Source organism: Schizosaccharomyces pombe (assembly GCF_000002945.2).
Source record: "Schizosaccharomyces pombe strain 972h- genome assembly, chromosome: I".
In the NCBI taxonomy this organism is placed as follows: domain Eukaryota; kingdom Fungi; phylum Ascomycota; class Schizosaccharomycetes; order Schizosaccharomycetales; family Schizosaccharomycetaceae; genus Schizosaccharomyces; species Schizosaccharomyces pombe.
The window spans coordinates 339,765-364,474 of record NC_003424.3 but is presented as its reverse complement, the minus strand read 5'-3'; the positions used below and the strand labels follow the sequence as shown (position 1 = coordinate 364,474).

General features: G+C 36.7%; 12 protein-coding genes and 8 long non-coding RNA genes across 20 annotated transcripts; 9 read left to right on the top strand and 11 right to left on the bottom strand.

The window, feature by feature from the left end:
- The first annotated feature begins 617 nt into the window (after nucleotides 1-617).
- Nucleotides 618-2,227, top strand: mug58 (glycerate kinase). The gene has a single exon (NM_001018305.3). It carries the CDS (start codon nucleotides 873-875, stop codon nucleotides 1,704-1,706), a length of 834 nt encoding a protein of 277 aa, NP_592905.1. The 5' UTR covers nucleotides 618-872; the 3' UTR covers nucleotides 1,707-2,227.
- On the bottom strand, nucleotides 821-2,918 carry mug177 (the record flags this gene model as incomplete). Its single annotated transcript, NM_001018304.2, has 1 exon — nucleotides 821-2,918. The coding sequence occupies one exon, from the start codon at nucleotides 2,916-2,918 to the stop codon at nucleotides 2,601-2,603; it is 318 nt and encodes a 105-aa protein (NP_592904.1). The 3' UTR covers nucleotides 821-2,600.
- Nucleotides 2,273-2,977, top strand: SPOM_SPNCRNA.642. Its single transcript, NR_151006.1, has one exon. It is a non-coding gene; the product is annotated as a non-coding RNA (long non-coding RNA).
- Nucleotides 2,978-3,157: 180 nt separating this feature from the next.
- On the top strand, nucleotides 3,158-4,837 carry erg25 (C-4 methylsterol oxidase). The gene has a single exon (NM_001018303.3). The coding sequence runs from the start codon at nucleotides 3,513-3,515 to the stop codon at nucleotides 4,413-4,415; it is 903 nt and encodes a 300-aa protein (NP_592903.1). The 5' UTR covers nucleotides 3,158-3,512; the 3' UTR covers nucleotides 4,416-4,837.
- A 402-nt stretch (nucleotides 4,838-5,239) lies between these two features.
- On the bottom strand, nucleotides 5,240-5,862 carry SPOM_SPNCRNA.641. Its single transcript, NR_151005.1, has one exon. It is a non-coding gene; the product is annotated as a non-coding RNA (long non-coding RNA).
- Nucleotides 5,361-7,150, top strand: SPOM_SPAC630.07C (uncharacterized protein). The gene has a single exon (NM_001018302.3). It carries the CDS (start codon nucleotides 5,590-5,592, stop codon nucleotides 6,880-6,882), a length of 1,293 nt encoding a protein of 430 aa, NP_592902.1. The 5' UTR covers nucleotides 5,361-5,589; the 3' UTR covers nucleotides 6,883-7,150.
- A 193-nt stretch (nucleotides 7,151-7,343) lies between these two features.
- Nucleotides 7,344-10,770, top strand: SPOM_SPAC630.06C (uncharacterized protein). Its single transcript, NM_001018301.3, has 4 exons — nucleotides 7,344-7,491; nucleotides 7,571-7,840; nucleotides 7,883-7,964; nucleotides 8,042-10,770. The coding sequence occupies exons 1-4, from the start codon at nucleotides 7,478-7,480 to the stop codon at nucleotides 8,240-8,242; spliced, it is 567 nt and encodes a 188-aa protein (NP_592901.1). The 5' UTR covers nucleotides 7,344-7,477; the 3' UTR covers nucleotides 8,243-10,770.
- gyp7 (GTPase-activating protein Gyp7) lies at nucleotides 7,895-10,700 on the bottom strand. The gene has a single exon (NM_001018300.3). The coding sequence runs from the start codon at nucleotides 10,573-10,575 to the stop codon at nucleotides 8,344-8,346; it is 2,232 nt and encodes a 743-aa protein (NP_592900.1). The 5' UTR covers nucleotides 10,576-10,700; the 3' UTR covers nucleotides 7,895-8,343.
- Nucleotides 10,771-11,000: 230 nt separating the features above from the next.
- On the bottom strand, nucleotides 11,001-11,749 carry SPOM_SPNCRNA.2142. Its single transcript, NR_191510.1, has one exon. It is a non-coding gene; the product is annotated as a non-coding RNA (long non-coding RNA).
- Nucleotides 11,511-14,236, top strand: SPOM_SPAC630.04C (uncharacterized protein). The gene has a single exon (NM_001018299.3). The coding sequence runs from the start codon at nucleotides 11,548-11,550 to the stop codon at nucleotides 12,046-12,048; it is 501 nt and encodes a 166-aa protein (NP_592899.1). The 5' UTR covers nucleotides 11,511-11,547; the 3' UTR covers nucleotides 12,049-14,236.
- Nucleotides 12,179-14,042, bottom strand: arp3 (ARP2/3 actin-organizing complex actin-related protein subunit Arp3). Its single transcript, NM_001018298.3, has 5 exons — nucleotides 13,964-14,042; nucleotides 13,877-13,900; nucleotides 13,276-13,804; nucleotides 12,581-13,180; nucleotides 12,179-12,515 (listed from the first exon to the last, which is right to left on the bottom strand). The coding sequence occupies exons 1-5, from the start codon at nucleotides 13,996-13,998 to the stop codon at nucleotides 12,420-12,422; spliced, it is 1,284 nt and encodes a 427-aa protein (NP_592898.1). The 5' UTR covers nucleotides 13,999-14,042; the 3' UTR covers nucleotides 12,179-12,419.
- An 87-nt stretch (nucleotides 14,237-14,323) lies between the features above and the next one.
- sea4 (GATOR2-SEACAT complex ubiquitin-protein ligase E3 subunit Sea4) lies at nucleotides 14,324-17,363 on the bottom strand. Its single transcript, NM_001355976.2, has one exon. The coding sequence runs from the start codon at nucleotides 17,278-17,280 to the stop codon at nucleotides 14,563-14,565; it is 2,718 nt and encodes a 905-aa protein (NP_001342800.1). The 5' UTR covers nucleotides 17,281-17,363; the 3' UTR covers nucleotides 14,324-14,562.
- A 433-nt stretch (nucleotides 17,364-17,796) lies between these two features.
- On the top strand, nucleotides 17,797-19,241 carry efg1 (rRNA-processing protein). The gene is made up of 4 exons (NM_001018296.3): nucleotides 17,797-17,931; nucleotides 18,036-18,168; nucleotides 18,231-18,361; nucleotides 18,424-19,241. The coding sequence occupies exons 1-4, from the start codon at nucleotides 17,857-17,859 to the stop codon at nucleotides 18,634-18,636; spliced, it is 552 nt and encodes a 183-aa protein (NP_592896.1). The 5' UTR covers nucleotides 17,797-17,856; the 3' UTR covers nucleotides 18,637-19,241.
- Nucleotides 18,153-19,112, bottom strand: SPOM_SPNCRNA.640. Its single transcript, NR_151004.1, has one exon. It is a non-coding gene; the product is annotated as a non-coding RNA (long non-coding RNA).
- A 62-nt stretch (nucleotides 19,242-19,303) lies between the features above and the next one.
- cip2 (RNA-binding protein Cip2) lies at nucleotides 19,304-22,385 on the top strand. Its single transcript, NM_001018295.3, has one exon. The coding sequence runs from the start codon at nucleotides 19,346-19,348 to the stop codon at nucleotides 21,074-21,076; it is 1,731 nt and encodes a 576-aa protein (NP_592895.1). The 5' UTR covers nucleotides 19,304-19,345; the 3' UTR covers nucleotides 21,077-22,385.
- On the bottom strand, nucleotides 19,404-19,730 carry SPOM_SPNCRNA.2141. Its single transcript, NR_191509.1, has one exon. It is a non-coding gene; the product is annotated as a non-coding RNA (long non-coding RNA).
- On the bottom strand, nucleotides 21,136-21,363 carry SPOM_SPNCRNA.2140. The gene has a single exon (NR_191508.1). It is a non-coding gene; the product is annotated as a non-coding RNA (long non-coding RNA).
- On the bottom strand, nucleotides 21,439-22,132 carry SPOM_SPNCRNA.2139. The gene has a single exon (NR_191506.1). It is a non-coding gene; the product is annotated as a non-coding RNA (long non-coding RNA).
- mcp60 lies at nucleotides 22,378-24,709 on the top strand. Its single transcript, NM_001018294.3, has one exon. It carries the CDS (start codon nucleotides 22,620-22,622, stop codon nucleotides 24,366-24,368), a length of 1,749 nt encoding a protein of 582 aa, NP_592894.1. The 5' UTR covers nucleotides 22,378-22,619; the 3' UTR covers nucleotides 24,369-24,709.
- Nucleotides 22,521-24,266, bottom strand: SPOM_SPNCRNA.639. Its single transcript, NR_151002.1, has one exon. It is a non-coding gene; the product is annotated as a non-coding RNA (long non-coding RNA).
- Nucleotide 24,710: the final 1 nt, after the last annotated feature.

The following is a 24,710-nucleotide window of genomic DNA, read 5'->3' as shown; positions in this document are numbered from 1 at the left end:
TAAACGTACAAAAAGTGTTAACAAACATTATGTACCTGTAAACAAAATGTAATAATTAAATATAAATAATATTTGTAACTGCGGCTGCTATCGCATTGGATGGGGGACTGATTGTTGTACATTTCAGCTAAACTTATTTTTACAAGTTACTTTATTTACTGACACAATAAATTGCGTGTTTTTTTTGGATTACTATAGAAAAAACACATACGTTAGCACTGGAATATTATTATTTAGCTATAAAAGTCGCAAGAGACAAGTATGACAATTTAAAGACAAAGTATAAAATGCATATTACCTAAATTCTTCAGCATTTGAGCTATACTGCATGGCATCAAGATTAAACAATTTAAAAGTTAGCCGTCATTGTAGAAAATATAACTACAGAAATTCTATTATCCCTGAAAATCCAGAGCATCACCAAATTTTATTATGTATCTTCTATTTACTTATAGGTAAAAACAAAACATTTACAGCGTTACAACTTTCCAAATAGTGAGGCGCAGTGAAGCCGTTTCCAAGTATTACAGAGTTTACGCAAGCATTCAGTATATTGGCACAAATGAGACGTAACGGAATGTTAGTGATACAACATCCCGTAACAAAACTTTGTTGGTAAAATCCAACCATTGCATAACGACTTTAGCCTTTTAAAAAGCTTTTTGTGTTTGTAGTCCTTTACTGGTAGTCGTTACGAAAGTATCTAGTCACTGTGGTACTTAACATTGAATTTTCATATAGCTACAGCACCTCGCTTTCTTTCACATTTCGAGTATTAGTCCTACGTCTTTCCTATACTTATGTTATTAAGTCGTTTTTAAGGGGAAGCTAGGTTTTGTATTTAATTTAAAAATTTTATATAGAAGTGGAATATGAGTTCGTTGGAAATCATTGTCGACAAAATTTTAAAATTCCTGGAAAAGCAGCCAAAACCTGAAGGTCGTCCTTTTATTCTTGGAATTTCCGGCCCTCAAGGATCTGGTAAAAGCACACTGGCAAGTGCTTTAGATACCGAATTAACAAGGAAGAACGAATCAGTTGTGAAGTTCTCACTTGACGACTTTTACCTCACGCACGCAGAACAAGTTGAATTGGCCAAAAATAATCCCAATAATCCTCTTGTTCAACATCGTGGTTTAGCTGGAACCCATGATGTCACATTTTTAAATAATGTTTTAAATGCATTTGTTAAGGGAAGCGATGAGGAGGTATCTATCCCTTTTTACGATAAATCCAAGTTTGGTGGCTACGGAGATAGGGGAGATGAATCCCAATGGAAAAAGGCAAATCCTAAAACAACTACCTATGTAATTTTTGAAGGATGGATGGTTGGGTTTGAGCCGCTCGATTCTTGCATGCTGTCTGTCCGAGCACGATCAACACGTTGGCAAAATATTGAAGGAAGTTTACTGTGGGTAAACAGAAAGCTTGCAGATTATCAGCCTATCTTTCAAAAAATTGACTCTTTGGTGGAACTAGAGGCACAAGAGATAAACTATGTTTACAGATGGAGACTGCAGCAAGAGCATGCTTTGAAAGCTCGGATCCACAAGGGTATGAGTGATGAAGAAGTCATTGAATTTGTTAATCATTATATGCCCCAATATGTCTTTTATCTTGGTACCTTATCTAATAAAGTACATCTGAATCCACACTGTTTGGAAATCATACTTGATGAGAACCGATATCCTGTTGTTATGCATTGATGTATTTGTCTAAGATTTAAATCCCATGATTGTATAGCGTTCCTGTACTTTGGAATACTTTTTACGCTCCCCCCTTTCCTTGAACAAAGTTTTTACCTCTACTTTTTCTTTAATTCCAACTTTCTTTTGAAGTAACCCATCAAGGTTTGACCGACAAAAGCTTTTTATGATATTGTTGTATGCTTTTTCTAGCAAGCTGCTTTTAGACGATGTAAACCATCTTTGTAAAACTTAACAATGCGCTGCTATCACGTTCGACAATTCACCGTTTCTAATAAATGCTCCCATGGCGAATAGCCTTTTTCGCTATTTATTGGTTTGCTTCGGTTGTGACGCTTTAAGTACAAGTTTGTTAACTAGAAATATCAAGCATTTTTAATAATGTGATATTCGGTGGGCGGTTGTTGATATGCTTATTGCCAGTAGTCATGAAATAATGATACCAGCGAGTAATAAAATAGCAGTAGGTAAAAGGAAATGAATAAAAACAAAACAATGGTGAAAGCCTGTTGGTCGCATGTAGTCGAAAGCCGTTTTAATGATTGTATGTGAGGTCATAAAAACCAGTAATTTAAACGAATGCAATATTGATATCCGCTTTCACATTGTTTCCAATACCACATGCCATTCATATGCTGTTACATACAGAAACTCAACGAAACATTGAATTTAGCTTAATTTGAAAAGTGGAAAAAGAAGAAAAAACTCGATACTCTTATTTAATGTCACTACGCTCATTGGCCGTATGTCAAGTTGAAACGATTAAGGTCATGGGTTCACTGCAAAGGGTTTGTTCATCACGAAAACAAGCGTTTATTAAGCGCACCGAGATAGACGAAGTTCCCTTTGAGCGGACCATTCAGGATGACTCAATATGAAGGATAAAAGATGCAATCACAGATGGGAATCAACCGTCGGAGTAAATAGACAAACTTGGTCGGCTTGTTTAAGGCACAGTAAACCGATCCCGTTAGTAACGCTTTCTACGCAAGAGAGTTGCCGATCATTCAGCCTCATCCGTCTGAAAGATACTCGATACAGAGAAAATACAAGCTTATACTTGCAATTATTCCCTTCATTTTGCCGATTTAGGAGAATTCGGAGCGAAAAATAAACATTCGTTACATTTCGATAACAAATTAACACATTGCGTTCTGATTCCCTATTTTTAGTTATCACTATCATGCACCTCGCCACTATCTTTGGGTACATTTCCAAGCCTTGCCTCTATGGACAAACGAAAATAGGTATATGTGAAAAGAAGTCCAAATATCTAAAGAGTTTTGAGAGCCATTTAAAATATATAAATCGTAATCTTTGAACTGTAAATGGCTAATCCGCTGATAAAATTTGTATGCCAAAAAATGGCGTGAGTTTACCTCAGATGATTTTTTCGCTGTTTGGTAAATCACCAGCGATATATAAGCCAAGATATCGTTTCCTTTACAACTATCACATAAAGTAACCCTTTAGGTGAACGATCGTACTAGTACCTTGCATTCTTTAATTGCAAGCTAAGAATAGTAACTGCACAGTATACGGACAAGTAGAATTTTTTTGTCCTTGTTATTGTCGGCTTTTTTTGTTGGCGCTATATCTGTCTTTGCGCCCCGTCTACAGTAGAAGTGAGTGTATCTGCGCACTCAGTTGAATTGATTAGCTCTTTCATTTATCAAAGGAAGAGTGTTTCTACGTCTATTTTCATCTAGTTGTTGTTTTGTTTATCTTTTATTTTTCTCGGCCTCGTTTATTTTTACGTTCACGTTTTTGTAGTCTTTTTATTCCTTCCCCTTTAGACCTGTCATTATGAATACTACTTCTGAAGTTATTGTTGGCACAGGCTTTCAAGCCATCCGCCAACAACTTGCTCAAATGCATCCCGAACTAAATTTTGTCGAGCAATTATGGCTCGCTTACTATAAGTGGTTTGACAACGATGTTGTTGCTACTGGCCTTATGTCCTTCCTTCTTCACGAACTTATCTACTTCGGTCGTTGCATTCCTTGGATGATTATCGATGCCATGCCCTACTTCCGCCGCTGGAAAATCCAACCCAAGAAAGTTCCCACCCTTGCTGAACAATGGGAGTGCACACGCTTGGTTCTTCTTTCTCATTTTACCGTGGAGCTTCCTCAAATCTGGCTCTTTGACCCTATGTGCGCTACCTTTGGTCTTTCTACCTCTGTTCCCTTCCCTCCTGTCACTAAAATGATTTGGCAAATTACCCTGTTCTTCTTCCTCGAAGACACTTGGCATTACTGGGCTCATCGCCTTTTCCACTATGGTATTTTCTATCGTTTCATTCACAAAGTTCACCACCGCTACAGTGCACCTTTTGGTCTTTCTGCTGAATATGCTCATCCATTGGAGATCATCCTTTTGGGTGCCGGTACCGTCTTTGTTCCTTTGATGTGGTGTTACTTCACCCATGATTTGCACTTGGTCACCATGTATATTTGGATCACCCTTCGTCTATTCCAAGCAGTCGATTCTCATGCTGGCTACGACTTCCCTTGGTCTTTGAACAAATTCCTTCCCATTTGGGCAGGTGCTGATCACCACGATTATCACCATATGGCTTTCAAGGATAACTTCTCTAGCTCTTTCCGCTGGTGGGATGCTGTCCTTAAGACTGATCAGAACTACCATCAATTCAAAGCCCGTCGTCTTGCTGCCAAATATGAGGCTGAAAGCAAAAAGGCTAAATAAATTGGTGCGCTTTCATCAAAATTGGTTTCGGTTTCTGTGGTAGCATTTATCTATACAGACTCGGTTTGTTGATTTTATGTCTTTGAACGTTCTCTCTTTGAATGCTTTTTCATTTGGTTTTTTTTAACTTTCGCTGCTTGACATTACGCTATATTGTTTCTTGCTTTTGAAATCCCCCTCTTGGTCATAACGAATTTATGTGGTTTTTTATTATCTTTGATTTCAATCTCTTGGTTTATTTGCATACTAAGATTTTAGCTATTGTAAGGTTTTACAATGGTCTAGATATCGCGTCAATTCTATCCTTTCCTACCCTTTATTCTTTAATATCAAAAAATTTTGTCGTTCTTTTTCTTTTACAATGTTAGACTATTTTCATTTGATTAGTTGTATAGGTATGAGTTGTCATTTCGTACTTTTGTTATGTAGCATAATCCTGTAGTCGTTTTCACTTTCGACATTCTTGTTGAAGATTTCCATATGTTGCAAATACGTCGGTGCTATCTTTTGCTTTAAGCACTTTGATCAGTCCAGATAATTTGTATTTTGCATTCTTTTCACCATATGATAAAAGAAGAAAGCTACGTTTTTTTGTGACGCAAAGTCGTAAAAAAATTTTTTGTTCTTAACAAATAATGTTCAGAGTCGCTTTTGTAGAATGATTTTCGATTGTTTAGGATGTTGTGCTACAGCGCTTTTAAGATCATAAAGATAATACCTCTGCCATTAAATCTTTATGATCTTTGAATTAAATCCATCTTTCAACTTTCTTCAAACAGTCTAAAACATTTCGTAATTGTTGAGTTACCGACTTGCAATACTTACAATCATCAAAATTTCATTATCCAAAATAATGTATAAGCACCTATCTATCTACACTATTGCATTCGATGCCATCATAGTTAAAATAAAGCTATTTAACAAAGCAAACTAGTAAGCCCAGTCATAACATTTTGTCAATTCCAAACTTTTTTAAGCCTTTATAGTGAGTGTCTTCATTTTGCTTAATGATCACACCAGAAAGAAATTGATTAAACTCCATTCTTTAACCACCTAATTTAGAGAAGGATGTACTTTCATTTTAAACATATATTTTAATAGATACCTTTTCGCACTGTTTGCTAGTTAGATTCACAGTTTACTGACGACTTGATGCTAATACATTACGAGACCAATGGATCAATATCGTGATTTGCCCAAAGAAGATCCCGATACTGCTATAGAGTACGAGAGCGGTGTCGATGAAGAATCAAGTTTAAAAATTGAAAAATTTCGGGTTTTAATTTTTGGAAAAGACAATAGCCAAGATGATCTGGTAAAATCTGTCTTTAACCTCTCAAAATTATCTGAAAAAGAAAAAATGCCATTCGGTATAAAGTGTGAAAGCGAAGAAAACCCTAATTTTGAAAGTTATCATTCTAAAGTCGGGAAGAAATCATGCAAAAGGTTCATGCGTTGGTTGAAAGCGAATGCGTTTGCAGAAGAACGCGACATTGATTGCATATGGTATCAACTAAACTTGCTTGATATTTCAGATGAAGACATTTTGTGTTTACAGTACCTCCAGGGCTGTTTGATCCCTATCGTAAGTATAATTTATGATTTCAATGAATTCCTCTCCCCATTCACCAAATCTTTTCTAAGCAAAATCGGTGAATCCAACACTATTACCGTTAAAGGTATGCCTTTAGCAGATGTACTAGTATTTCGCAAAAAAGTTCTTAAATTAGTATCCCAATTATCCTTTATGACCGATAGAAAAGAACTGGTCTACACGACATGTTTGGCACTCGAGGACGACGATGCTTATACCAACTTCGTTTCGGCTCAGCAAGAGGATTCGAGCTGTAAGTTTTATGGAGGAATACTCATTGGCGTATCTCATTGCAAGTATGCTGCTGCAGGTGCTTCATATCCCTTACCCATACCGGCGTCTGGCCTGCTTGCTCAGAAGCTTGCTATTGGCCTTCTGTGCAAAGATATCATCAAACTATGGAATTTATGTCCGGAATCTTCTATCCTTACTAAAGAAATCCTATTAGAGCTCCCCAAGGCTTCAGATGTTGCCAAATCAATTGGGAAAATGATTCTTACCTCCATGTTTGTACCTCTTTGGCTTTTGAAGGGTATTTGGGAGGCTCCAGCTACTGCTAAAATAATTATAGGAAGCATTGCTGATGTTACATTACCTGTTCAAAGGATGTATTATTTTATTAAAGCAGGAGGCAAGCTTGATGTGCCTACTATTCACGCTTTTTACCAACATTACAAAGAATTTGTTAGACCAAAATGTCTTGAGCATATAGCAGAAATCACAACTTTCAATGTCGTTACAGCTTTTTCATCGGAAGCTGTATATCAGGAGGCTATTCGTTTATTAGACCGGTTTCGTTATGTATCGAAATCATCAGAAGAAGATTTAATAGTACCCAGTTTTGTTGTTAATGACCTAATTACATACGATTAATTTGGATTTTTACGAATTAACTTTGCTTTGCACAACTTATGAAATGAATATATGAACTCAATTATTGATATTGATGGATACTAAATTGGTTTCCTTACCCTATTCCTCGCAGATTTTGGTGACTGTAAAATCTATGTTTTCTTTTTGCTTTAATAAAATTGCCGTTTCTTTATGATCTTCAACCATCCGATAATCGATATAATAAGATTTGATATTGAATAATCTAGTAAAAAAATTAATTAACTATTTCTACTACAAAACAGCGTGAACTCTTAATATACAATTAGAATATAAGCGTGATCTTTGCTTAATGCTTTCATTGATTTATATTTAGACGTTAGCTTTATTTCTTTTGAATAAATTAAATTATCATCTGCATTTTCATTATAGCGATCATAAAAAAATTGTATCGCTATACAACTTACTGCTGATAAATAGGTTCACTGACGGAAAAAAGTTTTAGCTTGAATGGTGTAAGTAAACATTTGTATCTTACTGATTTCATTATATTCTTTTATTTCATTAAAGTTTTTATCTATTTACATAACGTAGACAGAGTTTCTGTCAATTTGCTTAATTATATGGTTAAGCGATCATGGAAACCGTAAAGTAAGCAATTATTACTTTACATAGACCTTGCGCAACATTACTGTTGCAAATAAATTATTTATTTATTAATGTAATTTAGAGTTACCAGAAAAGACTTGCTTCTTTCACCGGAAAATAAAGAAATAGATTCACTTGACGACGTATCAGCCTTGCTATCACAACGCTTGTCAAACGTATTCGAATTTTCAATCGCATCTGAGGAAGTTCAATCTGACGAAGTTTTTGAAGATACATATCCAAATGATGATCAAGCTACATTCAATCTCTTTTCCGATGTAAACACAGTTGTCACCAAAGTTACAGAGCCTTCTATAAAGAACTCTAGGCCGCTTAACTATTATATACTCGAGTATGTAAAGAGCTATACACTGCTATTTTCTAACTTATAAAGAGATTCTCCTGAAAGACAAAGGCAATTACAAGCGAGTGTTTTCACTTATGATCAGTTAATGAAAGCTAAAGAGGAAAAATGGGTATGTAATGTTATTATATTTTGCAATTAAAATCTTAAATATTCAAAAGAAAAAATGCTAATCATTCGTGCAATAAGCCGGCATGCCAGAAGCTTCATAAAGTCGTATCTATAAAAAAAGAAGAGAGTAAACATCGCAGGCGACCCAGTAAGAAAAGAAGAATAAGAATGAAATTGTTACGCGAAAAGGAAGAGCAGCTAAAGCGACAAGCAATGGCTGCAAAAAGAAATCGTTTCAGAAAAAATGTCCGGAAACTGCCAAATAAGAAAAAGCATTAGAATCGAAAATAAGTATACTTCTATCGTCTAAAATTCACATAAATGTATTAAATGCAGTCAACCAACACTAGCATGATAATCATTGATAATCAATATGCTATTCATTCTTGCTTACCACTCGGCGTGTATTGTGGCTGGCTTGTTTTTAATAGATTGCGAAGGTATGGTGCAATTGTGGGTAAATCAGTTTCTTTACTGCCATCTTCATCCGAGTTGGTTTCCTCCATTTGTTTTCTATCAATTAAAGCTAATTTATTCTTAAATTGATAAAAGCATTGCTCTGCACAGATTAGTGTAGGCTCTAAAGCTAGTTTTCCTGAAAGTTCGTTGAAATATTTTAATACTTCGTCAAAAGCGCTAGTTTGATTCAAAAGCACCTCACGATGTCTCTCAGCAATCGCATATGCCACGAAGATATGATAGTCATAAGATAGATAATTTGTAAATAAGACATCCCAAAGCTTCAACAAAACTTCCCAATCAAACTCTCGTTTAAAATATATTAGCAGCATTCTAAAAAAGCAAAACAAATTAGAGGAGTCAGTTTTTTCGAGGTGAGCAAATAGTTCAGGATCCATAAATTCAATAAGAAGTCGTAAAGTATCAAGTTGTCGATGCATTCCGGATTGATCACGCAAAAAATTAAAATGAAGACGTTTCATTAAACCAACCATTCCCCAAAAAGTTAAGGCATTATCATTAAAAGTGACATAAATAGGAGCAAGTAAATCGGACATTCCTTGGACATACCCCAGCTCCGTATCATATTCGTTATAAGTCAGAAGGATATCTTTCATCATTTCCATATTCATATTGGTTCCGGTAAACGTTGATTGAGGGTCAGGATGAGGAAGATCCTCAATTTGGAAGTATTCATGTTGTCTATCTGTACGATGTACGTCTTTCTCAATTCGATTTCGTTGCTCAATAAACCAACGATCGTTAAATTGTTTATGAATATCTTCATACCACTTTCTCTTCAAAGTGCAATATTCTTCTTGAAGGCTCAAATAAATAACGCGTCTTTCTTCACTAGTTGAATCCCAAGGGTAAACAGAGAGCAAAAAAGGCCAAACTTCCTTACGAAGAGAGGGTTGTATACCCCCATGAAAAATTATTCCAAGAACTCTATGAACGTCAACCTGTAATTTCCCATGAGCATTAAACATTGAATTCCATTGCTCAACAGACAATGGATCATCACGCTTCACCCTCTCTTCTATGTACACTAGTTCAAATGGACCCAGCGACGAATCTTCTTCACGCTGTGCATCAGTCCAAACACCCGCATTATTGACAGGTTGAGAATTGTTACTCTCAGATTGCTCTACAATACCCTCAGCCCAACGAGCCAAAAACATTCGGGCTGGATCATATTCTTCAGTTAATTTTTGAACTCTCTTTGACTCAAGAAGCACTTGAAGCTCACGTGGAAGGTGTGGCAATATAGACTTGGTAACTTTATGCTCCATGAGTCTGTCAACTTCTGATTTGCCGTAGTTAGTGACCCGACTAAACCGCTCAAGCACAGTGAATGACAAATCATGAAGGGCACGGCGAAAAGGATTAAAGATAGATGATGAGCTCCTAGGCGTAGGAGGGGTAGAACTGGAGTTAAGTCGATTATTAGAAATGACTTTTTGAAGTTCAACTGATTGAAATGCCACAGTATCCTCAGGAGAAGGATTAACAAGGTACAGTTGTGATTCATGTGAGGACTGTTCAAGAGAAGCGTATTTCTTTAATTGCATCAACAAATGCGTTCCACCCCAGAACATATTTCCTGATTCATCGAAGGGATCAAAACGATCTCTGGTAATTTGCTTGCCATACTCAATAGTACTAATACATTCATCATCATGAAAAAAAAGAGGAGGGAGGCTCTCACCACTGTCTCTCAAATTAATCACTATACTACCATAATTCCATCCATATCTAGGAGGTCGAAATATAATTGAATAAATGCTGCACAATCGTACAGAAAAAGAGTAGTCCAAATGCTGAGGAATCTCTACCCATTCTCTAATAGAACCGTTTGAAAGGGTTTCCGCATTTTGAAATACGGAAAGATCCCTGGGACGATTTTTTAAAAACGAATCAGGAACCCATGATAACAAAATATCGCTTCCGGCCACTGATGAATTTCCTAGCGCCTTTGACTTAGACAAGGACAAATAGCCAGATATGTTATCCTTCATTTTCGATGTGGGATGAACAAACACCTTGCTTTTAGAGAAAAGGAGAGCGACCTTCGAATTGTCGATGTGTATGTCGACTGTATCATCTTCGACCTCTGTCATCTCTGGCATATCCAGAGATTCCAGCGTTGTCATTACAGGAATAGAAAACAATCAGTTAATTCCAAATTTTAAAGAAAGAGGAAATTGCTAAAAATCGTTTAACGCTGCAAAGGTACGAGACTTTGTTGTCTTGCAACAAGCACCTATAGCTAGGTAGTGGCGATGCACGTAAGCAAGCAGAGGGCTTAGTATAGTAAACGCATTAGCGGACACCAGTGTGCTTGACCTTAAATTGAATATGTTGAATTTTCTGATAATTATTTTTCTCTTTACAATAAATTATTAAATATATTATGGCTTTGACCTTTGTGATAGCTTCTCCTGTACGAAATAATCCGAATAACAAAAATTTGAATAAACATTTATCCACCTCAACTACTCTATTAAAAAGAACAACTGAAGAGATGAAAAATTAATTGCTTTAGATTTAGATGAAACAGATGAATCTCTAATTAAAAACTTTGCAGTTTCCATTCAAGCGACATACTAAACCAATCTTTTGTTTACAATTTAACGATCACCTCGTAGTAGCTCATTATTTAAACGGAGATCGTCAAATTCACTTACGCTGCATAACCAAGAGCAGAAATACCAAAAGTAATTAATTCATAACTAATTTGCCGATTGTGAAATAAATTTATACAACACAGTTAATACATAGGCGCACGGATGATCTGAAATCAAAGCATATAATTATACATGGTCAGCTTTTGGATGCTTCCGGTGACTGCCGTATCGTACCGTAAATATCGCAAAAAAATCCAGACTCTGGGGAAGGAGACGGGAAGCTTTATGGCTTATCTTTGTTTTTTACAACAGTTTTAACCTCACTTTTACAAACCTCAAAGTAATTGAGTAAAATTAAATTGGAAGAATAATAATTGCCTTGCTATATCAGTGAGTTCACTGGATTGTTGTAAATTTCTGACGTTCAGTCTTAATTGAGCCGTGGCAATTGAAATTCTACTGGGAACACTACACGTTCAAAATTATAATCAAACAAAAATGGGGGAAGAAATATCAGCCATAGACCTTGTGATGGCTAATGATCAATTGGTTTCAACATCAGATGCTTCAGATATCCCGTATGACCCTTACTCCCAGTTCTGGGGAAAAGTGTTGGTATTAACGTTTGGGATAATCTGCGTTGTGTTTGTCATATTTATGTTGCATCATGAAAGAATTAAAGCGTGTCGAACCATAATTTCTGCACGGGAACAGCAGAGAACACAACACTCAATTCACAGGAGAGAGCGCTCTTCTTCCGGAGCATCACAACAATTCGAACATCATGTTCGACAGACTGATTGCCTCCCTCTTTATGAACCTATTACTGCTCTTAACCAGCAGTACTTGAAAACTTTACCCACCACAAGCACACCTCCCCCGCCCGCAATATTTGATGAAAATGGTGAATTTGTCGGCGACGTTCCATCTGTTGCCGGTGCAATTGAACGCCCACCTTCTTATGAATCATTACCTGCTCCGCAAAATGATGAAGTTTAGTTTTTTTTATGATGACTACTTGATTGCTTCTGCTTTCTCTCAACAAATTCGTTGAGTACTTGTACACTTTCCATTTTATCCATCGTTCTTGAATAATAAAGTATTTATCAGGCGGAACCCATCGGTTTCATCCGTTTTCTTTTTTTTTCTCCTTTTACGTTATTAGTAATCACTATATTATTATTCTCATGGTTCTCATCATTATTATTTGGACAAGTTAATTATATACATCTTATTTGATATTGCTCAATGAAAAAGCCTGGAAACATAGCAAACCTCAAGTCTATTTCTTCTAAGGCTAATGCCTGCTCCATTAAACTTTTCATTTTAATCAGTAAATCCTATAGACGCAAAACTCATGATATATTTCATTAAAGAGAATTTCCAAAAATTTGGTACCTACGAGCAATGGAAGCACCATATTCTTCGTAATCTGCTTTGGTATGGCAATAGGATCCGAATTCAGGCTAAACATGTCAGTAAATCTCTACGGGTAAACTAAAAAATATACAAACATAAGATAATGACATACCGTTTGTGCTAGTAAACTGCCGCCAAACCAAACCGCATTTCGTTGACGTTTATGGGAGATAACATTAACGTCTACACCACCACTTTTAGCACCGGAGAGCATTTCACTGCGGTGAATACGCTCGTCAACAATCCGCTTGAGATCTCTTTGTAAGCGGTTGCCAAAGTTCTTAAACAAAGTACTACCACCAGAAAGGACAATGTTTTTATAAAGGCCTTTACGAACGTCAATGGGTGAGCTCTGTACGACGTTGTCCACAAGTTCCGGAAGAGGGGTCAAAAAATCGGAAGAAGCAATCTCAGGATTAAAAAATATTTCAGGTGCGAGGAAGCGTTCAAATCCTACATCAATAGTAGTAGAGTGTCCAGTAATTGATTCAGATGCATATTTTAAATAACGGTCGGGCTCACGATCAAATCTACTAAACTCCTTAACAATGTCCGGACAAACGTAGCAACATTCCTCTTTAATTCTTTCAGCAGTTTTGAGACTTGAATCAGGTTCATTGCGGTCACGTAATAAGGATTGAACAAAGTACGTAACATCACGACCAGCAAGTGGCATTGTCTTAATGGAAGAGCCGATAACATATCCTTCGGCCTAAGGTTTATCAGTTAGTAAAATTCGGGCATATATATATGCATTTAATGTTCAAAACTGTTTATCTAAGCTCGTATTAGATTTTTTATACATACAACAGGAATAATATGAGTAACGCCATCACCAGAGTCAACAACAGTACCGGTCAACGAACGATCAGTAACTTTTGAAGATGTCCAAGAGGCGGCAAGAGCCAAAACCGCTTGAACAGCAATGTAGAGTCCTGCACAGTTGAACGACTCAAACATAATCTCTGCAGTATTTTCACGGTTTTCAGGTGGATTCAAAGGAGGTTCGGTCAAAAGAAAATAATGGTCCTCTGGTTCACAACGTAAATATTTAAAGAGAGACTGTTGCCAAAAACGCTCCATATGGTCCCAATTTTCTATTTGTCCATGACGGATAGGATAGTCCAAAGAATATCCAGCAGACGCCTTTTTCAATGCATCGTTTCCAATAAAAAAGTCCAAGTCCTCAGTTGCCCTTTTGCTTGAGAGATGCCCACTGCCTTTCGAGGCCATGTAAGAAGGCTTTGATGAAACAGCCGGCCCTGAAGAAGCACCCGCAGAACGCGTCGCAATAACAGTGGGGAATACATAAGAAGGAGCATCGTTCCCAGCATAGCTGAAATTAAATTACTGTTAATAAATGCTCAAAAGAGAGATAATAACATCCTAAAACGACTATTACACATACCCAAGCTTGCTATAGCCGGTACCGCTAACAAATAAAGTTAGTAACTGATATTCACGAACAATTTAACTTCGCTACATCAATACTTACTTGTCCATTATAATGGGAACATTAAACGAAGCCATTGCTATTATTTTATGAAAAGGTAAGCGAAAGAGAAGTTGGTTCCAGTTGAAACTCTTAATATCGTCTCGCAACGGTCACCGATGTCGAATTACGTGGGTTAACGGGAAACATATGGTAATTTACGAGATGAGCCGATTACGTTAAATGCGAATGCCCGTATACAACCCACTTTGGATATCTTTACTAAGGCCAAATTAATTTACACAAAAAATTAAATATGTATTTCTTCAATACCAGTACCACCGGTTAAAATTACCAAGTTGCTAAGCTAGAAGACGCTTCTTGCTACTAGAAAATTAAATATTAACGATCTTGCGTTAATCCCTTTTCAGTAATAAAACTAACCACGTTGGTATTATCAAACAATTACAAATGTAGATAGCTATGTCGAATTTTTAAACAAATCATAGTATTAAAGACCTTATGCTTTAAACCTCTTAGCCTTAAACATTTTTAAGCTGTAATCATGGATTTTATATTCACTCATGTAGCAATTATTACTTGTGAACCAAACCATAAACTGTTATTTTAATGCTATTAATTAATGCTCTCATTTGCAATTTCTATTTCAGTTTGCATTCACAATCACAGTTAGGAACCGGACATATTGTATGAGTTGAAAACCATTCTGAAGCATGAGATGCGTGAGCTCCATGGCCACAATTTAGACAAAAGCTAAACCATAACCCAAATCTAGATTTCTGAAGATTAACTTCTTTGACATAGTTTTGAGGTTTTTGAGAAAAGTCATCTTTCTGAGGAACATCTTCATCTCCTAAAGAAAACCCACATACAGAGCACTTTGGAAGAGGCTGTCCGCAATGAGGACAACTTTTTCCCAAGTGTTTTGCTGGGCCTGCTTTACTGACACCTCGTTGAATTGGCGTTGGTAAATTATTACATTCATTCCTATTGGAGAAAGGAAAAATTGGTTTTCTACAAAAATTGCAGATAATGCGTATAGATGGCTCTGTAGCCTTTCTGGTTATTTCTCCTGTGTGATTTTTTGAGAGTTCTGTCCGAAAGATATCAAACTTTGCACGCTCACGGTAAAGTTTCCAGCGGTTTAGAAGCTCTCTATAACTTTCAGTCCAATCCTCTGCACGTTTATCCAGAAATTTCTTAGGTACCACAAATGCAGCAATCAATGCAGCAGTTTGAACATCGCTTGTATGATCAATGTAGTTCTGCAGAAGTTCCATTCCCAAAGGAGTTAAACCTGTAAGTAACAGGCCTTCTGGGTCGCCTGATTGCACTGTAGTGTGACATAAATCGCACAAATAATTACTCAAATCGTCATCTGGTAAAAAGCGAAGAGCAATTCCAAGACGATCTTTTAATGAGAGAGAAACTTCATCTAATACATCTCTCCAATCGGAGTTGGAAACATACGCAAATATTGCACGTAAGTATGGATCTTCCAATTCTGTACTTAAGTTACGAGACATTTCTTTCCACAATGAGTCACTTCCAAAGTTACTTAAGCCTTGCGATGTAATGTATCCGGCAACTGCTGTGGATATGGTCTTCTCCAGCTCATTCCCACTTGATAATATACGGACTACGTTTTCAATTTTTCCGTGGAAAAGTGCTAACCCAGCGGCTTTTACATGCTCATTCTTGCGAATCAGTCTTCTAATTTCCAACAACAAGTCATCATTTGACATTCCTAATCCACAGGCAAGTAAAGCGAGTTGGCGTAAAGGCCTTTTAGTTTGGATAGACGTAAATATATCTAAATCAAGTCTCTCAATAACATCTCTAGCAAGTCTTAAAATTTTTTTTTCTAAAAATTTGCTTTCTTTTGCTTCAAAAACATCGGACATGCTAGTCAATTCAGTATCCATAAACCAAATACCTAGTGCACCTTGATAGCTGAAATCTGTATCTCCTGTGTCTCCAAACAGTGATTCTTCTGATTGTCTATGGCTTAAGTGAATCCAAGACCATAGATCTTTTAAGTATAAATCAGAAACTAATTCTGAGTTTTTTTGGGAATCAAATTGGTAGCCCTTTTTGACGCGATCTAGTATTGTCCCTTGAATATCAGATCCAAGGACGCGGTTATAGGAAAGCAATACTTCATGAGCGGAATCCTCTGAATTGATTGAGTTGTTTCTTGTCGTTAGAAAGACTTTGGAGGAACAAGAAGACGAGGAATCGAAAGAGTTTTCATCGACAAATTCGCTGACATCAAATTGTGGGACATCAGAAAGTGTGTTAAATGGTGAAGAGTTTAAAGGATACAGTTTTTCTTTGAAGGAAAATATCAAATCATTATAAGGGTTAAATGAAAAGGGAATGACCTCATCATGGACAGAAAAAAGTTTCGGTTGTTCGTTTATGACACCCAAAATTTGAACATGAGTTGGAAAGGCTGTAGAAGGAGTAAAAAAATCAATGCCAGAACATTGTGAATTTGGTTTAACAGGATATTTCTTCTCATAATTTACAAAGACAGAATTATTTGCGGATCCTTCATTTCCATTGACACAAGGCAATAATTGACGAAGTGTAATCGAATTGTTTGACAAAACAGCCAATTGTCCAGGTTTCCATTCAGAATATTTCAGTGCAAATAATTGTGGATTTTTGGGCTTTTTATTTTCGTTCCGTAAAATAATTTGTAAATAATTATCGGATTTGAAGTATCGAGTATCAAAAATCGCAATGTCACCATCATAAGAATTTGCGGCAAAATAGTTAGGAGAAAATGGATCAACAACTATATTACTATAATATTGCGTATTGACGGAAGAAACTGAGTCTAGTTGCTGCCTAGTATCAATTATATGGACAGAACGCGAAGTTGATCCGGTAAGCAAAAGAGGAGTGTCTTTCTTATAACAAACGGAAGAAACTCCGTCTAGAGTAGAAGACTGCATTAAGGGACTACTCTTCGGGTCAGACAGTAATGAATTCAAGTCCCATAACTTCAAGGAAGACTCGTTTCGAGATTTTGCAAATCCAGCAACAAGATGTTCAGTTTCAGAAAATGCCAAACTATTGCAAGGGCGAGCATATCCAGGTGTTACTACTGCTTGAAATTCTGGATGCTTAACAGAAAGCAATGATATATTTCCGGTAGAAGAACCAGCACCCAATATTTCATTGTTTCCGTGAAAAGAGTCTATACATTTAACATTTTTCAATGATCTCCAAATAATGTGAGTTTTCCAATTTACTTTAGGGGAAGCTTTGACGGCGACATATCGAATCTCATCTGAGGAGCCGTTAACCCAAAAATAACAGCCATTCCTCTTTTTACTTCTATTTAACATTCTCTAAAGAGAAATTTGACAATTAGGCTTTACCAGAAACGCCCAAAATACTGCATAAACATTAAACAGAGCTTGATCGAAGCGTTCTTCAATCTCAACCACTCGTCAAACATAACGTTTAGCACTAATTTGCTTAACGATAGCTAACAGAAATGCCTTAACAACGGACTGAAAAGAGGCTGTCAAATTCAAAGGTTTTCTTTTTGCTATTGATGATTCTCTTAACAATAGTAGTATTAAAATACAGACCGGTTGCTAGATTAACTATCTTTTGCATACTTTTTAATCTCTAGGGTGACTTCGGTGTCGAACAAGCGATTCTTTGATGTACTGTTGAAAGTCTAAGCTTTTAAATCACTCCACAAGTACAACATATAAATCTACCTTGAATAAGTGTGAGTGAATCAAATATTTTAATCATAATTACCAGCTTAAACTTATATATAAAAGTAACGTGTCACTTGAGAACCTAGCAGCTGTAAAAATTGCAGTCCTTTAAGTTTACTACTGTTCTTCACCAGAACTAATTGTTTATGGTTTGAATTTCTATTTATCTATTTTATTGAGCGTTTTAGCATGCCAAAATTTAAGGGCCCTGGACTTTCTGTGCTGAAGAAAAAAATTCGCGACAATGAGAGATTATTGAAAAAGGTGTGTAATTTTTTTGCTGGTTTAAAAACATCTGCGGTTTCAGTGTGTAATAAATATTACCTTCCTTTTTATGTTAATGAATAAGAAAACTAACTTCCTTTAAGGAGAATTTGCCTGCAAACATTCGTGTTGAACATGAACGAGCTCTTTTGGGTCTACAAGAGCAGTTGTCTATGGCACAGTTAGAGCATAAAAAGCAAAAGATTTTTGAAAGATACAAAAAAGTTCGATTTTTTGGTATGAAACATATATAAAAACAGCATTTTTTGTTCAGTGAACTTGCTTACTGATTTTCTCAGAACGTAAAAAAGCAGAACGACGTATTAAACAATTGGAAAAATCTTTGAAGGATGAAACTATGGATGATGAGAAACGCAAGCAGTGTGAGAAATCGATGCGTAAATGTCAAATTGATCTTATGTATATTAAAGTATGTTTGTATTTTCGACTTCATTTCAACTATCAACTTGGCTAAGATACTAACCTATTTAGGAATACCCCCCTTTAACAAAGTATGTTTCACTCTACGCAGAAGGCACATCTGAACAGACCGAAGAAACTCGAAATCGCATTTGGGCCGAGATGGAAGAACGCTTTAATAGTGGCAGAAAACACAAAATACCATCTTCAGGTTCCAACAGGGTTCCTGTACAGGAAAAAAGTTCAACTGGTGGTGATTTGGAAGATGAATTTTTGCAAAGATAAATGAAAACTTGGATTGAGGTTTTGGAAATAAAGGGATTAAATAGACGAAACTGTAATAATATGATTCATTCTTTTTAATAAAGGTTGTGAAGTTTCCATATGAGTTATCGAGCAAGGTATTCTTTTTATGCAAGTTTATTTAAATTTTTTCTATGTCATATTGCAATGGGATTTGCTAGGGTACCAAAAATAGAACTTGTGGGAGAGAAGCTTTTGGATCCTAAGGTTCACTGAAGATATTTTTCACATATTTCATTCTATAATCTAATATGCTAAAATTCGAATGATATTTCATGGAATATCAAATTAATAAAAATATAAATTTACAAGAATTTAAGTAAAAACAAAAAATTAGGACTTTCATTTTGTTCTGTTTTAGGTGGTCGAATTATTAGACAGTTTAATAGTCTTTATCATTGCAGCAGTGTTTTTAAGAGCTCTTAGATGGACTTTCGGTTTTATCATCACAGTACCCTGTTATTTGCCTGGCAAAAAGTTACCTAGTGGGGGTTTAAAAATCAACACCAGTATGTAGTATATACATTTTATAATAATTATTTTTACATTTGCTTCTATAGATTGGTATATTTGAATTTATGGGTTTAAGACCTCAATAATATGGTGTAGTATATTGACTTTGCGCCCTTGGTGGTGTCCACGGATACCTAACCTCCGCACCACACGAAGTTACGACTTGTTTAGTGTCGATATGGCTGAGGGCACAAGCCAAAGGCCATTAACGCCTTTGTCGCAGGCATTTTTGTCAACTAATACTCTTTCTCCTGCTTCTTCCCCTTTAACTTTCCATTCTGAGGCTGCATCTCTGCGTAGAAAACGGTCCAACTTTTTCCCCAAATTAGATGAATTAAATGGAGCTCAAGATGAAGAAATGAGAGGTCTTAATATTCCTGGAGGATCAGGATATCTCGAGAACCGATATGGTCGTGATAAGTTTACGTTTTCTGATGCAGCCGTTAACAGTGCTGGAATGGGAGGGTCTGGCATATTTTCCCACAACAATGCAGATGATGGTTTGGGTGATGGTTCTTCTACGGTTTTACCAAGTTCCCTTAAACAAATGCTGGATCCTGAAATTTCAACTGCCAATAATCCATCTGCAAAGCCTCGTCGAACTCGTCTTCAAACTGCTTGGAAAGAAGCAACTAATTCAGCAGGCCTTTCTCTCCGGTCTGCAAGTGCTTTAGATGTACTCAAAAATTCTGGACCTGCTACTACCTCATTACTTTCCTCAACAACATACCCTTTTGATAGTTTAAATGCATTCAACGAACCATCCCATTCACATGTACCAAACTCAGCTTCTAGCACTGCTCTGTCTAGAGGTATGAGCAACTCTGTAACTTTGACGGCACCCCCTGAACCTGATGAAGAGACCATTCCTACCGCGATTGTTATTAAAAATATTCCATTCTCCTTGAAGAAAGAAGTGTTGTTTAAAGTGTTCACTGCATTAGACATCCCACGTCCATACGCTTTTAATTATCATTTTGATAACGGAGTTTTTAGGGGCCTTGCCTTTGCTAATTTCCATTCTCCAGAGGAAGCCAAAACGGTTGTGCAAGTTTTGAATGGCTATGAAATTACTGGTCGTCGTCTTCGTGTTGAATGGAAGCGTCAACTACCGCCTGCGGAGCGTGAACGTGTTGAGCGTGGTAAACAAGAGAAACGCGCTGTAGAAGAACGAAAAAATCAATTGAAATCTCCGTTTTCTGTTGCCAATATAGGTGCTGGCATTGATTTTGATTTGAATGATCCAGCTATACTCAATGTATATTCTCATATCTTGTTATTTTATTATCGCAGCGATAACACTAATGATCTTGTATTTGATTCTTCAACCACCCAGGAAGAACGTCGGGTTGCTGCCTTATTAGCTTCCCGTCTCAATCTCAATCATTCAGTTACTGGTGACGGTGAAGCTAAGCAAGTGGTTATTACCATGCCTAGTACTCATTTTACTCCCGCTAATAATTCGAGTGCTAACCACTCTCCTTTGATGGCCCCAAACGCCAGTACTTTAAATCCTTCTTCTTTAGGTGCTTCCAATTTGAGCCAACCAAGTCTTGCAAATCACTTGAGCTCCTCTGGTTTATTTGACAATGGTCTTTTCTCGTCCGGTGGTCTTTCTAGTAATTTTTCAAGTCTTAGACGACCCGCTCCCTCTATGCATCTTGCGGATAGCATACGTTCTCTCAGAGGACTAAATGATTCTAAAGCCTTTTCCGACATACGTAGTATGCCAGCTACTCCGTTAGAACTTGCTACTCCTTTTGCTAATTTAAATGTTTCCTCTCCACTGGATCGCAATGCGACTAATTCATCAAATACTTTAAACGGTAGTGCGATGAACGATTATTTTGCAAGCCTTACTCCATCAAACACCGGTGCTATTGGATCCAGAACTTTTACAAAGAATTAGTCTTGGATTTTTTGTTTTTCCCTGCTTTTGATTAATCTTGTTTTGGCTATGTCTCGGGTTTTATTAAGTTTCATTTACCTTACGATAATAAGCGCTTTCAAGCAAATTTATACTTTGTACATAAAAACGACGAGTGAAATTATCTCAATGAATTATCCATTTTTACGACCTAGTGTTCAATTGAGGACATGATTTTCATGCTTATATCGTTTACATACTCACTTCGGATGTGCATGTGATCGGGCTCATGCTTTTAAACTATAATGTGATTCTTGTAAAACGAAAAGGATTTAATTTAATAGATGATATTTTTCTCTCTTCAAAGTCACGTTTATGATTATTTTGAGAGGAATAAAATGGAATTTTCTTTTGTGAGATTTTTTTAAACTTTTGTATCGCAAATCCGGTTTGACGATTCGTATACTGGGATACGATGCTTGAGCTATACAGCAAAAGTCTCAAATAAAATTTACGATAACCGATCTTACGTGGGATGTTAATGGTGTTATTTGCAATAATTTGTTGTTTTGATTGTGTTTTGTTCTTATGTGTAGGACCTTTCGTTACTATCAATACCTTTTCAATTTCTATATCTCATATGTTTTGTACGGACCCAGCTTGTTCACGTTAGTGTCACTCGGTTTTTAACTATTACGAATGATGGCTTCATTTTAATGGCTGTTTGGCTAATTGTGCCTAAATTCTTTTCCGTGTTATTGATTTGATAATGTGTTAAAGAATTCAATTTCGATTATGAGAGTTCGGTTGTCATTTGTATGATTTTTTTCGTCAAGATATGATTGCACTATTTTTTTTTTGTTATTATTATTTTTTTTCGCACTGTTTTTAGTGGATACTTGATGATTTTGTCTAAACGTATCTCGTATCTGCTGTATCGTTTAGTATTACTTTTTAAATAAGTATAGAACATTTACGACTTTTTAATTTGATAAATTGAGTTGATCTTTCTTATTTGAATAATCACGAAGAAACGGCACATTGACCATAGTCGAGCACCGCATTTTTTTTAGAGGTTTTAATGACTGTAAATCGACTAAATGAAAACGCTCCCCGTTCTTGCTCTATATGTTTTAATTTTTTAGAAGCCGTTTAGCGATAAACAATGCAATACACTATTTTTCGATATTTTTCTTCAAGAAGCTACCAAACCTATTCTTAAAATTTGGTCGCTTTTCTATTGGCTATTTGCCGGCATGTCAATCTTTATCCCATCAAAGTTCTTTCTAGAATATCAGGCAGTCACAGTATATATAATGTCTATTATAGCTAACTTATCGTCTGCCTAGCCTTGTTTGGAATTTCATTAAGCGGAAAATAGTGAAGAGTATTTCACGTATTTTAAAACCAATAATATATCTAAAAGCTGCAAGCATTTATTTTTGCAGGGACAGCTAGCTGGTTATATTCCTAACGTGTGGGTTGTATTTGCGTTAGATAACTTTACATTTCTTTATATCTCTTTTTGGGTGCATTAAAAAAAACCATTTTTTACAACTTCATTTTATTTCATTAATTAAACATAATGGTGAGCTTCCTTTCTTCCAGTGTATCTCGTCTACCTTTAAGAATTGCTGGTCGTCGAATCCCCGGCAGATTTGCCGTCCCTCAAGTTCGTACATATGCTAAAGACTTAAAATTTGGTGTTGATGCTCGCGCATCTTTACTCACCGGTGTCGATACTCTTGCTCGTGCCGTATCTGTAACTTTGGGACCAAAGGGCCGTAATGTCTTGATTGACCAACCTTTTGGTTCCCCTAAAATCACTAAGGACGGTGTAACTGTCGCCCGTAGTGTAAGTTTGAAAGATAAATTCGAAAACCTTGGTGCAAGACTAGTTCAGGATGTTGCAAGCAAGACTAATGAAGTTGCTGGTGATGGTACCACTACTGCTACTGTTTTAACTCGTGCCATCTTTTCTGAGACTGTTCGTAACGTGGCTGCCGGTTGCAACCCTATGGACCTTCGCCGGGGAATTCAACTTGCTGTTGATAACGTCGTCGAATTTTTGCAAGCCAATAAGCGTGATATTACTACTTCTGAAGAGATTTCCCAAGTCGCTACCATCTCTGCTAACGGTGACACTCATATCGGTGAGCTTCTTGCTAAAGCCATGGAACGTGTTGGTAAAGAAGGCGTTATCACCGTCAAAGAAGGGCGCACAATAAGCGACGAATTAGAGGTTACTGAGGGTATGAAGTTTGATCGTGGTTACATTTCTCCTTACTTTATTACCGATGTCAAATCACAAAAGGTTGAATTTGAAAATCCTCTTATTCTTCTTTCTGAAAAGAAAGTGTCTGCTGTCCAAGACATTCTTCCCTCTTTGGAGCTTGCCGCTCAGCAGCGTCGTCCCTTAGTTATCATCGCAGAGGACGTTGATGGTGAAGCTTTGGCTGCTTGTATCTTAAACAAGCTTCGTGGGCAATTACAAGTTGTTGCTATTAAAGCCCCTGGCTTTGGTGACAACCGTCGTAATATGCTTGGAGATTTAGCCGTCTTGACTGATAGTGCCGTGTTCAATGATGAAATTGATGTTTCCATCGAAAAGGCTCAACCCCATCATTTGGGTAGCTGTGGCTCTGTAACTGTCACCAAGGAAGACACTATCATTATGAAAGGTGCTGGTGACCATGTTAAAGTTAACGACCGTTGTGAACAGATTCGTGGTGTCATGGCCGACCCTAATCTCACTGAATACGAAAAAGAAAAGCTTCAAGAGAGATTGGCCAAATTGAGCGGTGGTATTGCTGTTATTAAGGTTGGAGGCTCCAGTGAAGTTGAAGTCAACGAGAAGAAAGACCGTATTGTTGATGCATTGAATGCTGTTAAGGCTGCTGTTTCCGAGGGTGTTCTCCCAGGTGCTGGTACCTCTTTTGTTAAGGCTAGTCTTCGCTTAGGAGACATTCCTACAAATAACTTTGATCAAAAGCTTGGCGTCGAAATTGTTCGCAAAGCTATCACTCGTCCCGCTCAAACCATTCTTGAAAATGCTGGATTAGAGGGTAACTTGATTGTTGGTAAACTTAAGGAGCTTTATGGCAAGGAATTTAACATCGGTTATGATATTGCTAAGGATCGTTTTGTTGATTTAAATGAAATTGGTGTTTTGGATCCCCTAAAGGTCGTACGTACCGGTTTAGTTGATGCTAGTGGAGTCGCCTCATTAATGGGTACCACCGAATGTGCCATCGTCGATGCTCCTGAAGAGTCCAAGGCCCCTGCTGGTCCTCCCGGAATGGGTGGCATGGGTGGAATGCCCGGTATGATGTAAGGTATCAAAAAAATGCCGACGTGGTTTTTTAAATTTTTACAATTTATTAAAAGCTTATGATTATGATGATTTAAATCCATTCAGAGAAATTGGCTTTAATTTTGCATTATGTTGTTGACCTTCGTAAAATTCTTTAGTTTCAAAACTAGTTAATGGGTCATACTTCTGTTAATGGATACTTATTGTTTTGAAACTTTTCATTCGGCTATTCTCATATGGTTGCTAATTGTACAATCAAACTCCTGATTTTGTTTAATGAACATAATGTTTTACCTTGTGTTTATTACACATTATAATTTCACTCTTTTTACGAATGGTATGACTTTCGACTTAAATACCAAG